Below are 18,538 nucleotides of genomic sequence, written 5' to 3'. Positions count from 1 at the left end.
GTGTGGAAATGAATGCAAACATGTTTCAATAAAGCTGGATACACTGAATCTTCACTGCTGTTCTGTCGTGCATTTTTACACGTTGACCCGAGCCGCACCCTTCTGGATTCGCACCACTGCACGTTTTTAATCAATTCCTCAACAATACCATTCTTTACCAATCAAATAATCCAAAACGTCGCCTTGACTTATAATTAGTGACAGTTTAACTTTATTTAACTCGGGAAAGCCACGGCCATTGTTGCTGACCCTAACAGATGTGAGCAGGTCCCTAACAAACCACACACACAAAAAAAAAACTCTCCAAAAGTTAATCTGCCCCCCCATCCCGCGAGCAGCTGTTGGCTTCGCGAGTCTTGAAGCTTCACCTTTGACATGTGGCAGAGTTGGGGGTCCCGGACTACTTCTGTGTGTTGGGAGGGGGGGGGGGGGGGTAGGGGGGTGTTATGGGGTGAGGGTAAAGTGATGGAGGCCCCAACACTCACCGTGCCAAGCTGTCACCCAGCTGGCCAACTACGCATGCGCCAACTGTCCAATAAGTTCGCTAATTACCACTAATTAGTAGCATGCTAACCGCGAAACATGTAGCTGCCTGCTGTTGTTTAGTCACGTGTTCATCCTAAACAACATCAAAAGAGCGAATTTCAATTCTAATATTGTTAGCAGACGGTTTTTAGTTAATTGGGAATTTTTTTAGTCACTTGTAATCAACTTATATTTATGAAATATGATGTAAAACTGCACGCCCCATTGTTTAAACAAAACAAAAAAAAGTACACCTAAACTACAAAGCTCCGTAGCCCATAACTGGCTACTGAAGGGATCTACTGCTTGTCCTCTAGGATGTAAATATCAACTGTCATTTCCAGAAGAGGATGAATCTTTGATATTGATAAACAGGCGTTTTTCATGAAGCGTGTCCTCCTCTGTTCATTCATGAGTGAGTGCTGAATGAAGTTCACTCGAGCAGCTTTAATGTGCTGTTGGGGGGAGAAGGAGGGGGGCAGAGGGCGGGGTTTCCCCTGCTAAGCTTGGTTCGTTACTCTTAGCTAATAACCCAACAATGGACACATCTGCCCCACTTACCCGCGCGCGAAAACGATCTGCCCCCGCAGCCTCGAGCTTCAGGCCGGGCCTCAAACGCCCCTCCATTAATCCATATCTCATTTACGGACCAAATGTGAATGTTTGAAAGATAAAACGGGGGAAATGTTTGCTTTTGTGTGAGGGGGTGCTGTTAGGCTGTATGTTAAAAAAAAAAAAAAAAAAAAAAAAAAAAGCACACGCGTCGTTTTTGAGTCATTCTTTAAATAATTTATTTGCATTCATTTTATTTAATGTACTTATTTTTGTGTAAATGTTAGTTAGTAAAAAACAGTAGAAAACATAATTTGTGTTGAATGTACACACCTGATATCAATGATGGAAAAGTGTTTAATCATTTGAATGTAAACACTACTGTAAACTTCTGTCATATTAAAGAGCCAATATGCTACATTTTTATTATTTTATTCAGTCCACTATATTTTAAACTCTTGTATCTACCAGAGCAAAACCGGCTGTTGCTGTGCCTTTAAGACTCCAATATGTAAATTAGCTATATTCTGATTGGCTGTCATGTCCATGTGGGGCTGAAACACTGCATTGTAGCTTTATTGTACTGAAGCTAAACTGCAGTACAGTGAATAGGCAGATAGGCTGTCATAGATGCATATATTGTTTTTATTGTTTCCATATTGAATAAAAAAAATAAAAATGGAAAATAAGCTGCAGACACTGCAGACTGTAGAGAAGTTCTATATATACCTATTTTTTATATTATCAGAATCAGAATCAGAATCAGAATCAGAATCTCTTTATTTCACCAAGTATGTTACCCATACAAGGAATTTGTCTTGGTGAGAGCAACACGTATGACAAGTAACAAAGAAACACAGAACACAGTCTTAAACTAAAAGAAAATTACACTAAACAATAAATAGGGTAGGGGATAAATTAAAAAAAGTAGAAAGTACTAAAGGTAATAAAGGTAATAAAGAGCTGAAAGATGTATTTACAGAAAAGAAAAGAACATTATATACTTAGATTTCGGCTCAGATAGTTTTTTGAATGAGGTAGCCAATCAGAACACATCAGAACACATCTTATTTACATGTATAAGGTTCCTGGATGTTGGAAATTGGGCCATTCTGTCAATGGTTTTGGTGCATAAACCCATGTAAACATTATAAGTGGATCTCAGTGGAACACAATACAAAGAATATGTAGGACATGGGCTCTTAAAAAGCTCAGTTTCTGACAACAGTGTTGAGGTTCAGCCATTAAACGTTTCTCTGGTCATTTTTACTGCCCTTATTTCGATGCAAACACCTCTTTATACACCTTTACCTCGATATTAATCATATTTCCAGGGTTCTAGTCTGGTGATTTAGATGTAAACATTCAAACAACATTCAAGCAACTCTACATGCACATTGATGGCAGGAGCGTTAAGGTTAACTGGAGATCTCTCAGAAGGCTAGAATTGCATTAAGATGGTTCTTACGAGTCAATGAGCTCTTTTAGCAGTACATAGAACCCTATATCCAGCGTATGACGTGTTCACGGACAGGTAAACACCTCTCTCAGCAGCTCTCCACGTGCTTATTAATGTTTACAAGACCTCAGAGTGAACCCGGATGTACGCCTCCTCTCTATTAAGGAGGCTCTCAAATAGCCACTATTTGCATGTACATTTTCTTCACATGGTCAGTCCTGCTTCCATGACCAGAGTAGCCTTCATGTACAGTATTAATCAACACCACGCCCATCCTGTTGTTCTGTAGGGCTCAAACGCTACTGCTTGGCCGCCCATTAAACACAACAGGTCATTAAAACTGGACACATGCAGTAATTGGGGTTGATACTCCGCTTTAAAGCGATTGGGGTAACTTCCTTAATAAGTGACGTCAGAGGCGGGAGGCGGTGTGGTTGAGAGGGGGGTTGGTCTGAAGTGCGCATGCGCGGTGTGGGAGAGCCGCAGCGCTGTAGCAGTTGGGCAGAAGAAACGGAGAGAGCAGCAGCAGCCATGGCTAAAGACAGAGAGGAGTGGACAGGGACGGACAGCACGGCCGATCAAGCGCTGCCGAACGGACGGGGGCCTTAAAATTGTTTTAATTTCTATTTATTTTAATGTTATCTTTTTTCATTTTTACAACAAAGCGGAGGATACGCTCGGAAAAACGACATAAAAACTGGAAAACATTTTTTATATTTATTCACACTGAAAGAACAATTTTATGAAGACGACTTCATAAAGGGAACTCAAAAATAACAAAAATAAAAAATAAAAAATTCCGACCGCAACTAAGAGCGCACAGAACTTGTACCGCATGTGAGGACTTCATCGTCTTATACATCATCTACATCATCATCATCTTCGTCTTCTGCTTTTTTTGGACGCCCCCCTCCTTATTGCGTTTTTTTTTATTAATAATTTTTTTGTTTTTGTTTTTTTTGCTCCTAGCCATTGAGATAGATGGTTTGCCCGCAAGCTCCAGCGCGCCATGAACGCTCAGCTGTTGATGGAGAACATGGGCGACCTGAGCCATGATCCGGACCTGCTGCCGGGCGAGCGGACCCACCGCGGGGGGGGGCGTCCCGTGGTCATGGAGGGCGGCGACTTCCTCCACCAACAACACCAACACCAACATCAACACCAACACCACAGCCAGCAGCCTCAGGCTCAGCAGCAGCAAGGGCTGGCCAGCCACCTTCACGCTGCCATGACCATGGCTTGTGAGGCTCCTCCTGGGATGAGCATGAGCAGCACCTACACCACCCTCACTCCCCTGCAGCCTCTACCCCCTATCTCCACCGTCTCGGACAAGTTCCCCCACCACCATCACCACCATCACCACCACCACCACCACCACCCTGGTCATCCGCCGCCTCCCCCTCACCCGCACCAGAGGATCCCGGGCAACGTCACTGGGAGCTTCACCCTGATGCGAGATGACCGGGCTTTGGCCTCCATGAACAACCTCTATGCGCCGTACCACAAGGATGTTGGCGCCATGGGCCAGAGCTTGTCCCCTCTGGCTGGGTCCGGGCTGGGCGGCCTCCACAGCGCCCAGCAGGGCCTTCCACCCCCACCGTACGCCCACCCGGGTGCTGACAAGATGCTTGCACCCAATGGCTTCGAGGCAGCACACCACCCTGCCGTACTGGCCAGGCATGGGGACCAACATGTAAGCCCGTCAGCAGCTGTGGCGGCGGCTGGCATGGTCCAGCTCAACGGCCTCCACCACCACCATCACCCGCACCATCACCCTCACCACCCTCATGCCCACCTGGGCACCCCAGGACATGCCTCTGCCCTCGGGTCCACCCGGGAGCCTCTTGGCGGGGCACAGGTGGGCTCTGCTGGAGCTCCTGGCACCCCAGGACCAGTAGAAGAGGTGAACACCAAAGAAGTGGCGCAGAGGATCACCACAGAGCTGAAGCGCTACAGCATCCCGCAGGCCATCTTCGCTCAGAGGGTGCTGTGCCGATCCCAGGGGACCCTGTCCGACCTGCTCCGCAATCCCAAGCCCTGGAGCAAGCTCAAGTCGGGCCGAGAGACCTTCCGCAGAATGTGGAAGTGGCTCCAGGAGCCTGAGTTCCAGAGGATGTCTGCTCTGCGCCTCGCAGGTGAGCCAGCAATAGGTAATGGATCCCTGATTTTTTTGATCTCTACATCCCATCCATCCATTCATTCATCCATCCTTCCATTCATTCAACCGTTGATCCATCCAAGCATCTTAGCTCTCTTCTTTTCCTTCAAGATTTGGTAACTGAAACAGTCCAGGTATTTCAGGCTTTCTGCCATTTTTACTGATTAACAAGTTGTGTGTATTAGTGCTGTGTGTGGGATTCTGCAGCTCAGTGTCTCCTCTTTGTCCCTGTTTGTGGTGAACTGGTGTATTGAGCCCCAGGCTTTGTTACCCTCAACCCCCTTTTTGCTCTGGGGGCTGCACTGAGCTACCCCATAGTCATGATGTGTTCACAGTTGGAGCTTTAGAAAAATATGTTTGGCTTTTATGCCTCTTCTGGTTTACCCTTGATCTTTGGGTGTTGGTGTTACACTGGTCCTCAAGCACCAGCTGTGGTACTTCAGTTGTATGTGTTGGACCATCCAGAGCAAGGTGATTCACTGTAGCAGTGTCCTGTTTGAGATCCAACCACACTCACATTTACCATGACAGTGACAACCATGACAACATACAGAACCTTTGCATGCCTAAATGTTTCCTTGCCTGGTTAAATTGTTCTTCTGCAGACACCGGTACAGATCAGTCTTTATAGAACCTGTTAAAATACCTCTCAATAGCGCCAGAAAGGGTTCCACTATAGTTCTGAATCTGATGACCCTTATTCTGTACTTTATAGAACCCTTTTTGTGCAGCATTGTGGTGGATCCGAACTGTGGAAACTGGGCCGGTAAAATGTAAAAAGTAATGAAATTCTGAATGGTTTTCTGTGTGTTTCATCATTTCCATTTTAACCGCTGTTGAACTTGTGGTTTTGCTCAAAGATCAGTGGTTTTGTAGCGGGGAACGCGCGCGTGTATGTATGTATGTGTGTGTGTGTGTGTGTGTGTGTGTGTGTGTGTGTGTGTGTGTGTGGTGCAGCTGGGTGGCTTTTGTGCTTTCCGTGCGTCAGTTGGATGTTTAATGGTTTTGTTTCAGATCTTCAGAACCTCAGAATGATCTTTAATTCGGTAATTAATTAGGATCCCATTAACATGTCTCGCGAGACGTGGGGAAAGCACAGCAAATGGACACACACTCAGTAACATTAATTAATTATTGCGATTTTAACGCAACAACGTGGCGTTATCTAGTAGTCACTATATTATTATTATTATTATTATTATTAATAATAATAATAATTATTATTATAATACATGTTAAAAATAATGTATATTTGAGAAGTAACTCAAATAAAGCAGTGTGTGTGTGTGTGTGTGCGTTGGTGTGTGTGTGTGTGTGTTTGGCTGCAATAATGTGGTGAAACTCCACCGAGTACTCGTTTTTATTATAACGACCTTAGTACATGTTTATGTATTTACCTTTTATTTAGTTGCATTAATCAGCAGTGCAGGGTAAACGCGCACGCGCGCGCGTGTGTGTGTGTGTCTGCGAATTATTTTGTCTTTTTCTACTTTCTTTCTTTTTTCTTTTTTGCTCTTTACATTTTTACTGACTTTTAATTCAGTGCCGTAGTTAACATTTATCACTAATAATGCTTTATCATAATATTTAGAAATAATAATGCAGAATAAATGAACAGTGTTAACTATGTTGCAGAAGTTCTGATCATTTTTATTCGTTAGACGGTTTAAATGATTTAGCTCGTGCTCACATCTATATATTATATATTATTATTATTATATTATAATAACACTATATTGAAATATAATGCTAATATTAATAATCTACATGCTAATTCAAACTAATGCATATATAGCGCATACCTCATAACAATAATACTAATAATAAGAAGAAAAACAATAATAAGAATAAATATATTGCTGGTATTATTAGATTATTATAATCGTAATATAATACAGCTCTATACATACTATACATAAATTCTGCTAGTTATATGATTTTAATATTAAATGAAAAACTGCAATAATAACGAGGGTTATTTTAATATATGTGTGATTAATAATGAGACTGTGTTTTGTTCTCGCGCTATAGTAAGTAAATCCTCAGAGCACGAGCTGCGGGGTTTTATTGATCCGCTCTGAAATATTGATTATTCAGATTTCCCTTTTTATTCAGCTGCAGGCCGAATGTTCCTCAGGCAGTCATTTATTTATTTGATATTATTTTATTTTCATTTGGAAGCTCAGAGCTGTATTATGTTGGATTATAGAATATATATTATATATATTATCTATATAGTTTTGGTTTAGATTTTAATGTGCTGTTGATTTCATTCAGCGTTAGTGTGAGTTTCTGCCTCTGTCTGACTGTCTGAGGACTGAGATTCAGCTGCAGTTGTGGATCATCCTGTACCGATCCGATTAAACCACACCATATTCACCTCGACTCTCTAAAATGAGCACGAGCTGAGGGCAGCGCGAGCCTCCGGGAATAAACCGCTTCGCTTATTTGAAGAAAAGTGTAAACACGACAGAGGAGTTTTCTGACGGATTATGATGAATCTTTTCATGATGAATTTGTAAAAACGCAGTTACACAACACACACATGTTATTAAAATGTAAAATATGTATTTATTAATGTGAACTGATCGGTTGACAGAGCACCTAACACAGGTAACATGTCTGTGAGTGGGTGTATTAGTGTGTTTTATCATTAAATGATGAGTGTTGGCTGCTAATGACCTTAACACGCATTTATTTATTTATTTATGTATTTATTTATTTATTTATTTATTAGTGTTGAGTTTGGTTGAAGCTCTCAGCGCATTTGTTGGTTTGAAACTGTGTGTGTTTGTTACAGCGTGTTTCAGCTGCAGTCATGTCTATTAATTAATTATTTAATTAGTTTGTTTGTTTGTTGTATTAATTAGTGGTTTGGTTGGAGCTCACAGCACAATTAATGTGTGTAGTGTGTGTGTGTCTGTGTGTGTGAGTTGGTTTGGCTGCAATCAAGTGGTGAAAGTCTGTGAAGTGATGTAATTAATTTTTAATTTAATTAATTAATTTATTTGCTTATTTATTTATGTATTTCTTTGTTTGGGTTTTTTGCATTTGCCTTTTTGTTGCATTAAACAGTAGTTGTGTGTGAATGTGTGTGCTTTGTGTGCTTTTGCAAACAATTATAGACAGATAATGTTTGTCTTTATTTAATATTATTTAATATTAACATTCCAATTCTCTGTCTCTCTCTCTCTCTCTCTCTCTCTCTCTCTCTCTCTCTGCCTCTCTCTCTCTCTCTCTCTCTCTCTCTCTCTCTGCCTCTCTCTCTCTCTCTCTCTCTCTCTCTCTGCCTCTCTCTCTCTCTCTGCCTCTCTCTCTCTCTCTCTCTCTCTCTGCCTCTCTCTCTCTCTCTCTCTCTCTGCCTCTCTCTCTCTCTCTCTCTGTGTGTGTGTGTGTCTCTCTGTGGGATTGTGTAATGAGAGTGTTGCTCTATCAGCGCTGTGTGTTGTAAATGATTAGCAAGTGGACAGTATCAGTGATGAAGGATGGTGGTGTTCAGTAAAATAAGGCCGAGCTGTGTTAATATTCAGCCAGTGGAGTCTCTACAGGAGCTACAGGCCTTCACTGCCCTTCACTCAGCACTTTATCACTGAGCTCTCACACAGATATGTCCAGACAGAGCAGGCTGGTTTAACCCAACTTTCACCCAAGAGCTGGCCTGTGGACAAGAGGACTACAGAGGGGTTTCTTAAATACATAAATGTGGAATTCAGCATCTTGATGAGCACAATGAGTAAGATAGAATTGAATAGAATCTGTTGGTTCATTTATTCACTTATATGTATTAATTTTAATTTAATATCCATTTAATATATGGGTTTTTTCTATTATTATATGTGACCTTCATTGTTTCATTGTTTCATAGTTAATAGTAGTTTATACAAAATATATATTTCAGACCTAAAAAATGAATTATTAAATAATAGCTCATATAGAAATGGAGTTTAACCATCATTTTAGTCATTAGGTCTCACTCTAAATCTGTTTTTGAATCTTTATGTTCATGTTTTAGTCAGACCCTAAATCTGGCTGAGTCTAAAGTCTAAGTCTTATTATGACCCTTAAACTGTGTTTTAATTTCGGTATGTCTAAAATCAGTATGATTCTGAGTCTGAATTGGAGTCTAAGCTCAGTTTGACTCTGTGTCTTAGCCAGAGTATTATTCGGAACTGTGTCTGAAGTGTGCCACAATTTAAGCTCAGTCTGATACTGATTTTAAACTCAGTCTGAATCTGAGTCCAAGTCTATGCCTGAGTGTAACTCTGAACTGTGCCCAAGTCTAATTCCAAGTCTAAATCTAAGATTAGAGTCTGGGTCTGAGATAGTGTGACTTATTCTGAGAACTACTTCCAAATTGTGCCCTATTCACTATCTAGTGCACTGCTTTGGTCGTCTGCCACTTTGCACTTGTCCAAAAACACAGTGGAGGATATGCATGCCTATAATTCCAAAATGCACTGCAGTAGGTTGGATACAAACAGTGCACCCTAGAATTTACAAAAATACCAAAGTGCATTTGTTTAAAGATGCACAGGCAGCTTGTCTGAGTGTAATGCTGATGTGCGAAATGATTTACTTAATTAAGGGATTTTTGACTCCTGTCTTCACCTGAACTCATTACTAGACTTATCTTGTCGCTATCAGACTGTGAGTGCCCTCGTGTGGCAATGTCTGGAACTACAATTCAGGCAACATATCCTGATGCTTTAGGATATTGGTTCTCAAAGCTGTCCTCAGGATCCTCAGATGGCCCACATTTTTGTGCTACCTCTGTGTGTCGTGAGTTGGATTTGAGGAAAATATCTGGACTGTCTGGAGGTCCTTGAGGACCAGTCTGAGACCATACTGCTGTACAGGGGTTCAGAGTTAATAGCATCTACTAATTATCTACTAATTAATAAGGCTTTGAAAATCAGCACCATGGATAGTTCTCTCACAACATGACCTGAGTTTCCCAATGTTGTAGGTCTGCTATGTATCTTTCAGTGTTTTCTCCAGTATTGTATTTACCTTGTCTTCTCTTGGAATATCTTAGGATTGAGCAGATGAGTATATAAGTGAAATAGGTGCCTACATCTATTCTATAGGCCGAATAAAATGTGAGATGACACTGTGTTAGCAAATTAATATTCATTTTTAGTTTTGTTATGTTGGTTATTTATTGTAATTCTTGGTATCTTAGTAAATTTGCACAGCTGGGACCCTGACTAGAAACTATAATGTCTGTATTAAAGTCTATGGGAATGTGCTACTGCTCTTGGTCCAGCTGTCCAGCCAGGTATGCAGACAGCACTTCTAGTAACTCAAATGAGCTAATAATGGAAATTCGTTTAGATTGTGTAATCTTCATTAAAGAGCATTGACTCACCAATGCTTTTGTGGTTGGATGCAGTACAGTCCTCACTGCAGCTAGCAGGGGTTACAAAAATAGTTCATTTTCACACCTTGATGAGAAGTGAGGGAGAGTTTTATTTCCATGGCTGCTTTCAGAGTTGGGTTTCAGTTCTTTGGGTGAACAATAAACTTCGAGTAACTTTCTATAGGACTGAGTCAAACATCTTCGCCGGCCTGCAGAACACACCATTTAATGTGATTTCACTTAGAACCGGACATCCAAGTCAAGACCCAATTAGGAATCTTTATGATGTGCCTGGTGTACATGGAGTGTACATGGCATATGTTTATGTAGATGACATATGATATCTCATTATTAGTACCATGACACTGGTGACCATGACATCATTCATCATGCAGTCATTTGTAATTTCAAGTTCTCAATGATGCATCAGGGCAATATATCTGACATAGACCTCTCTTTGTGTTTGTGTTTTGTTTTTGTCCAGCCTGCAAAAGGAAGGAGCAGGAGCAGGGGAAGGGTGAGCGTGGGAGCGTCTCGAAGAAGCCCCGGCTGGTCTTCACCGACGTCCAGCGACGGACTTTACATGCAATATTCAAAGAGAACAAGCGCCCGTCCAAAGAGTTACAAATCACTATCTCTCAGCAGCTGGGCCTGGAGCTCGCCACCGTCAGCAACTTCTTCATGAACGCGCGCCGGCGGAGCCTCGATAAGTGGCTGGATGATGGTAGCTCCAACTCTGCCAACTCCTCCTCCAGCACTTGTACCAAAGCGTGACGGAGTTGTATCCGGCTGCAGACTGACTGTCAAACCTTCGGTGGAAAAGCTTTAAAACTAAAGAAAACTTAACCAGAGACCTTCTGGGAAGTGTTTTTTTGCCCTTAAAACTTGTACAGTACTGATATTTATAATATCCAAAGAAAAAAAAACAAACCAAAGACTTCTTTGACGCGTATTTAAGACTTCGTTCGTTTATGTCTGACATACTGCAAAAAAATCCCCCCCCCCAAAAAAAAACAACAAAAAAAGAGTTACTCTCAAATCATTGGTTGTACGACTTCTACACGCGCCCCTAAGGTCATTCTCCTTTGATGTGATTGGTTGCTTTCATGGACCTTCTCCTCATCACTGATTGGACGCTGAGTCCACCGTGGAGTGATTTGTTTGTTTTTGTTTTAGTTGTTTTTTCCTTGATGTGTGATTTGAGGCGTGTGACGTCACATGAATTTAAGCACTGTGTCCAATCGGGCGGTCCAAGAATCTAAAGAATCTGGCCTGTGGAGACAAGCACAGGTGTGATGACATCAAACAAATACACCTGTGTGTGCTTCAAGCCTCTACGACACCCCCACCTCTCCCCAAACAAACTAAAAAAAATCTCTGTGGGGGTCGTGGATGTTAACAAGAAGCTGTAGCATCTGTAGCAAGTATTCCTAGAATGCCACACTCCTTTGTAGTGCTTTCTTCCTAACTGTCGGGAACGTAGGAACCAGTTATTGACACATTTGTGTTTGCATTCATCGTGTTTAACCAGTTTACATTTAGCAATCGTATGAAACATGTAACCAAAGAAACCCTTATGGGCCAAATGATATGTTCCCCATAAGCCTTCGAGTCTCACCCCAAAGAAAACGTTCAGCTCCAGCCTAGTTGTCAAGCTCAGATAGTGACGTACCCTTAGCTCGCAATCAAGAACAATGTGTCACGTTGATGTCATGCCTCAAACAGCTTTAACTGAGCGGGTAACTACTTACATCATACCAAAAAGCACTTCAAAGACAAGTATTCACACTTTGTCTACACCATTCAAACCTTTGTCCTTCAGGGAGAACTTTGCTAGCTTTAACACGCTTTGTATCGTAACTATATATTTAAAACAATGCCAGCAGCTAAACGCCAAAGATTTGAACCTCACAGGGCAGTATCAGTGTCTTTATGCATAATATAATCAACCAATCATACGTTTCCATAGCCCTGGAGGGACTTCATTCCTCTGGACTGGCAAGGAATAATCAAAGCGACAAGCAGGGATAGATTGTTAGGTAGCAGTTATGCCGTGGACTGACAGTAGAGGGAACTAAACCTCGGAGTGAATGTCACAGTCGAAAAGAATTGCTCAAAAGATGATGACTGATACTCTCTCAGCATCAAGCATCTGTAGGTCCTCAACTGGCTTTGTTGACAACCTCACAAAGGCCTCCCATAGTGGTTAAGTTCTTTTTTTTTCTCCACACATTTACTATCGCAGTCCCATATGCTCTTAATGACTTTACATCTGCGGATTGTGTTGCCATAACATCACCTGAATCTTCTCACTCCTCATTCTAGTCCAAGACTTAATGAGCAGAGTGGCATCTTGCATCGTCTTGTGGGCAGATCAGGTGATGTTTTGTGGTTCACCATCAAAATTGACAGGGTAGATTCTCTTCAAGGACATCAGACACAGCTGGCTAACATCAGTGTAGTGTTCAGTGATGTCAGAACGGCTGAGCTTCATTCTTTCTGACTGTCAGTGTAGAAAACCCGATGGCTGTCAGTCCACCACAATCAAACAGCCCTACCATGGTCTTCAGCCCCAAAACCCCCCACCAATGTTAGGATTTGTTGCATCTCCTTCTAAACCCATCGTTTCTGACCTTCATCAGACATCATCACAACAAAGCTTTTTTTTTTTTTTACAAAATTCATTCTCAAACAGCACGTTAGAAAATGCTGTCCATGTCTAAGTAGTGTCTGAAGTGTCCTGCATGGCCTTTCCCATTACCAGAACAGCCCATTTTTATTCAAAGCCACAACGACTGGAAGAACGCACAGGTTTATGTGAGGCTTTAGACTGGAACTGAAAAACTAGATTCTATGCATTACGAAGTTCGGAAGAAAGCACTATGACCTTTTGCGATTTCTCGCCGAGAGTGGTGCATTCGGTGTGGAGAGGCCTGGTCGATAGACGGCACTCCAGTTCTGTCACAAGATATCTGGCCTTGTTGTCTCTTGTGGCTTGGTTAGCTTTAAACTGAAGAAGTAGATTCGGAAACTATTTCGGAAAGTGTTTCAACAGCGAAGCAAAGAGAAAAGAATGCTGCTGCTTCTTCTTCATGTACAAAAGAAGGCCAAAGAAAAAAAAAACGGAAAAAAAGAGCAACAAAAAAAGACGAAAGGTGTGTTAAGACTTACTGATATTTATAGTGCGAACCAAAGATGCTACCTCACTCAGTTTCCATTGGTGATTTCTATCACGTTAATGATACCAAAGAATACCAAAGATTTTTTCTCTTTTTGCACGGCCTATATGAATGAAGTGGTGGATAAATAGATGGTGTGATGACCCCCTTCCCTCCCAACGCCCCACCCTTTTCCCCTCTCCCTCCTGTCCACCTTGCCCTTCCCTTTCACTCAGTGTGGTCCCATTCTCATCCGTGCTCATGTGACAGCGCCCTCTGCAGACACGCCCGCAGACTTTGTCGAACTCACAGGACGAGTGCCTTGCTTGAACCAAAGTGTTAAACCGCTGTTGACCTCTCTATTTTCACCTTGTACTCTTGGAATACCTCAGCCTCTAGAGGGGCCACTGACGAAGATGATAAAAAAATAATAATAACGGAATTATTTTCTCTCTCTCTCTCTCTCTCTCTCTCTCTCTCTCTCTCTCTCTCTTTCTGTCTCTCTCTCACCGTGGTGCTTTTGCCAGTGCAGCCATGCAATGAAAACATACCAAAGGAATTTTCTTTCTCCACCTCTTTGTGCTGATAAACCAAAGCTCCTCCTTCTTTCCCCTCTACATTAAGCCCCCCCAAACACACAATCTAGACCCACCCCCACCCCTAACCACCTCTCGTTGTTCACATCACCTGGTAGGCGTGTCCACCGTTTTTTGGGCCGTGTATGTCTTTTACCGATGTCTCTGAATACCTCATAGTAATAAATTCTTACAGTTCTGTTGTATAGAAAGTCTATGTGATTGAGGCAGAACCTAGTTTGGTAATTGTTGTCGTTACTTTAAACAAACAAACAAACAAACCAAAAAGATCTTTATGAGTATTTATTTTGAAGGTTTGGATCAAGTGCTCTGGTCAATGAAGGCAAGTTTCTACAAGGTTGTGGGTTTAGGGAACTTGCAGGGAAGGATAAAAAAAGAGAAGCGTATTTTTTATTATTAAGACGTTGTGTTATTCCGATGCTATAAGGATGGTAGACTATTCTTTTTTTACAGGGTAAAACCAACTGCTGTGATGCTGTGTTTCTATTTTTCTCCTTTCTCTGTTTGCGTGTTTGTGATTTTCGTTTAATTTAAATTGAGTTTTTCTATCATTTAATTTATGTATTTGTAGAAAATATAGATTTGTATATAGTAGGATTTTTGAGAAAACAAGAAAAAGAAAAACAAAGAAGACCAAAAAAAAAAAAAAAAAAAACACTAAACAGGACGTTCCGTTTTTTATGTTACGGCCTTCCGTCGGAAGTGCAGATGCGCTGGAGGTGTGTGGTTGGTTCGTGTCTCGGCTGGCACTCCATTTTGCGTCGTAAAAACACTGCCAGACACGTTGGCGTTCATGCCATCCTGCCCCCCACCCCGGAAAACACAAACACACACTTCTGGAGAACATTCTCCGTCACTCCACAGACTAACCAAAAAGCAGTGCACTGCATTTTCGGTTTTCTTTCCTAGTTCACACGTCCTTTTTCTGTTTCACTTAAATCAAAGGCTCTCAGTCCTCGTCCTGGAGTACAATTGCTACGGGTACTTGTAGTGTTTTCTTGCGCAAACGCTTGCTAATGAGCTGACGAGTTGAATCAGGTGCGTTGGGGCACTAAACACTTGCCAGACAGTGGTACCCCCAAGGCGAAGATTGAAAAGCGCTGATGTGAACGGTTGTTCCATGGACATTACTGCACATCCAAAGATTTCTACAAACCAAACGGTTGGAAAATATGTGTGACACGTGGGACGAAAAAGCACTGGCATCTGTGAGGCAGACTTGAAATTGTGTCTGCACGGGTATAGGAGGGTAGAAGGTGTGTTTAGGTACTTTGTAGACGAATCTACTGGTGAACGTGTACAATCTGAGGCTTGTGTGTAGCCTTACACTCTTTTGCTGTGTCTTGCATACATGGGATAGAGCCGAGACGGGGCAGCGGGTCTGCCGGGACAGGAGCCATGTCACTGGGTGCATTTTTAGTTGTTTTGACAGAAGTGGCGGCGCTGTCTGGTTCCGTTCTGCGGTGCACACTTGTGTGACGACAAACGAGCAAAGTAATAAACCTGCGAATGAAAGTTTTACCAACAAATCAGTGTATGTGTGTGAGTGTGTGAGTGTGTGTGAAGAGTGAACGCCTTCCTGTTTATTTGATTGTTTTCTTCACTGAAGAATTAGCTTCCTACTACACTCTCTTGCCAAAAAGGGTTCTTGGAGCGATGCCATGGAACAACCACTTACCATTCATTGGATGGTTCTTTAGAGACGAATGAATTGTGAGTGTGAAGAATCGTACAAAGAGTACAACGTAAAGGTGTCGATTTTTCAACTCTGAAAGGTTCATCACTCTCACGGCTCTTTTGCACAAACTGGTCCCCAGATTTTACCATCTACAATCAAGGATAGAGTAAAAATGTAAGCTGTCTAGGGATCCATGAGGACTATTTTCAGAACCACTGCCCAACAGGGAGCTCAACATGGTTCTTCTGTGGCACCCAGTCCTCAGAAGCCACCTTATGTCTTCATGTTTTTGCTCTATACCAGATCACATCAGATCACAAGATTAGAGCAAAACACTGTCTGGTGGTCCCCACTGCTTTTTTGTATTGCCCATGATGCACAATATGTAGACAGTAGGAAGTCATTTGAGATGCATCCTGATGTTCCTTTCTGATGTTCTGACTTCTTCATTATGTGCACATGGCAGGGTGGCTTGTTTTAGATGTATGAGCCCTGAGGTTCTGAGTATTCTGCTCAGATGTTGAATGCTAGGGCAGTAAACTCGGGAGTCTGATACAAGAATCTGCCATCCAGCTATGCAGCACATCTGCAGGAAGTCTATGGCAGCTTTTGGTCTCATTCCATTGGTGTTTAATCACACTCTTAAAAAAGTGTCTATAGGTGACCCCAAAGGGAGATATGTCTGAAAAAGTGGTTTGTGCAATTGTTGAAAGGTTGTATACCAATTTAAGGGTTCTTCTCAGAACCTTTCCACGACCTAGAGGTTCTGTGAGCTTCTCATTTCCCAAAGTTGCTTTCCAAAGAACCATCCACTGAATGGTGCTCTAAGGAACCAAAAGTGGTACAAAGAACATTTTGGAATATTCGATTTTGAAGAGTGACAGTATCTTCATCTAGCAGGGAATTAGATGAGGTAACTACCTACTTGTTCTTGTTTTGGTTGAGTTCAGTCTTTACACACTCATACACACACACACACACACACACAATACATTGCTTCAAGTGCATTGCCTCCGTTCTCTCTGTTACCACATTAGGAAAGACTGAACACAAATGTGTATGGTAACCAACACTGGCGGAAGATCTACCTAGTTCTTGCAAAGTTCACCCTCAAACCACGGCTCAGAGTTCATATCTGAAAAAGCTGATTAGTTGGTGCATGTGCAGCTGATGGGGGTTGGAACTGAACTTTGTAGATAGGTGGATTGGTGGAGTTGGTGACCATTAATGTAACCCCTTATACTGAAGGTTCAATCTTAAAGCTAAAAATTGATTGAACTAAAACTGAACTACAAAAGTCCTGTAGAAAAGGAGTGATTGTGCAGTTACAAGCAAAACAAAAAAAGTGGTTGCTAGGTTGTCGTTTGGCAGTTGCTATGGTATTCCAGGTGGTTGCTATGATGATTATTCAGCAACTACTACAAACTGAACTGTAGATTACATTCAGATCCTTACAGTTTAAGGGGTTAAACACACGTAACGTCCCATCAATTGCAGAAGGCAAAGCACGGTTCCCCGGGATCCGCCTCCTTCCCCTCCCCTCCCTTTTCCCCCTACGAAATCTCCTCCTGTCCCGTCCTGGCAGATTGTAGTGCGTCTCTTAGATAGCTCGTTGTACGTGAATGTTGGGATTTTTGCTCGAATCATTTCTACCCGTCCCAGTTGGTTGTCGTGGAAAAGGAGTTTCCGTTTGATACGAAAGGCCTGGCTCTGTGTGCCCTACAATATTTAGAGCGCCTATGACAATCATCTGGAAAACAAACAAAAAAATCATGCTTTCATTTTCTTTCTCTCTTCCTTTCTTCCTTTTCCTTCAAGCGATGATCATATTTAAAGGCTGGAAGGTTTTTTTGACTTGAGAAAAAAAATGCTGTTGTTTTTTTTCTTTTTTTTCTAAAGCAGTAGCTCTAACTGTGTTACCATGACTAGCTCAGCACTTCTTCTGTCTTTATTTTGTTTGGGTTTTTTTTCTCTCTCTCTCTCTCTCTTTCTCTCTGACTATGAATCAGAATCATCTTACCCAGTGCTTTTTTCTGTACTGTATGTCTGGTAAAGGGAAGCGAAGCCTTAGGCCTCCCTCTCCCGCTGTGTTTCTGTAATGCCTCTTGCTTTCAGTTGCCATTCTGCTTCAACGAAACCTACGTGCTTTTTCTTTCTCCTCTGATTTTGCTACTGTTTTCTCTCTCTCTCTCTCTCTCTTTCTCTCTTTCTCCTTCTCTCTCTCCCTCTGCCGTGCAATATCATTTACTGTGTTTGCTAAGCAAGAAAAAAGAGAAAAAAGAGAAGCAAGTGATGATGTCATCATGCTTTTTTCAGTGTTGAAATGTTTCAGCATTTCTGTAGTCACGAAAAGTGTAGAAAATAAAGAAAAAGTTGGGTTTTCCAGCACAGCAAAACCAGACTCCTGTTTCTCTGTCGTTTTAACTTCAGTATTTTTTTTTATTAATATGCAAAGCAGTGTGGACAAGATTTCAAACATGAACCCACCACAACATAAAGAACACCTAAGTCTGCATAAGAATTAACCCACCCATTCATAGCTCCCCTGCCACTAGCAATGATCCCAACACTAGAAGGGTAGGGACTTAACACGTCTCCTCCAATACAGACACGCTCGGAGGAAAGCGCTGGTTCCCCCGCTCTGACGCACCAGCTAGCAGACGCCTGTGCCAGCCAACCTTTAAAGTAATGAGGGGAGAGAGCGCCATCTACCCACCTGGAGAGAACCCAGCCAATTGCACTCTCTCTGACTCCGACTGCTGATGGCAAAGCAGCATGGCTTGGGAGTCAAAAACTGAAATCAGATCGTAGTTCAAGCAACTCACAATCGCTGGGGAGACGGGAAAATGGAAGACAGCGGTGAGGGAGGTTATCAGTGGCGGGACGGTGAGGTAACAGACCTCATCCATATTTGGGGTGATGTCTCTGTTTAAAGTGCTGTGTGAACGTAGCCAAAAAACATTCAGTGCTTCAGTGTTTCAGTGCCGGTTTTGATGGACGACCCGTTTCTGTGTTTGAAGTATTGCACAAAAAACACTGTGGTGAAGGCAGAT

General features: G+C 42.2%; 1 protein-coding gene across 2 annotated transcripts; it reads left to right on the top strand.

Annotated features, from left to right (window-relative positions):
• Nucleotides 1-3,053: 3,053 nt before the first annotated feature.
• onecut1 (one cut homeobox 1) lies at nucleotides 3,054-17,881 on the top strand. 2 transcript variants are annotated; one of them, XM_072694661.1, is made up of 2 exons: nucleotides 3,054-4,671; nucleotides 10,538-17,881. In XM_072694661.1, exons 1-2 carry the CDS (start codon nucleotides 3,546-3,548, stop codon nucleotides 10,825-10,827), a joined length of 1,416 nt encoding a protein of 471 aa, XP_072550762.1. In that variant the 5' UTR covers nucleotides 3,054-3,545; the 3' UTR covers nucleotides 10,828-17,881. The 2 variants fall into 2 exon arrangements, with proteins under 2 accessions (XP_072550762.1, XP_072550761.1); XM_072694660.1 differs by having other exon boundaries at nucleotides 3,054-4,686.
• Nucleotides 17,882-18,538: the final 657 nt, after the last annotated feature.

The sequence above is a fragment of the Salminus brasiliensis genome, chromosome 13, assembly GCF_030463535.1.
Source record: "Salminus brasiliensis chromosome 13, fSalBra1.hap2, whole genome shotgun sequence".
In the NCBI taxonomy this organism is placed as follows: Eukaryota; Metazoa; Chordata; class Actinopteri; order Characiformes; family Bryconidae; genus Salminus; species Salminus brasiliensis.
Note: the sequence above shows the minus strand (reverse complement) of the source record. Positions and strands in the feature narration are given on the sequence as shown.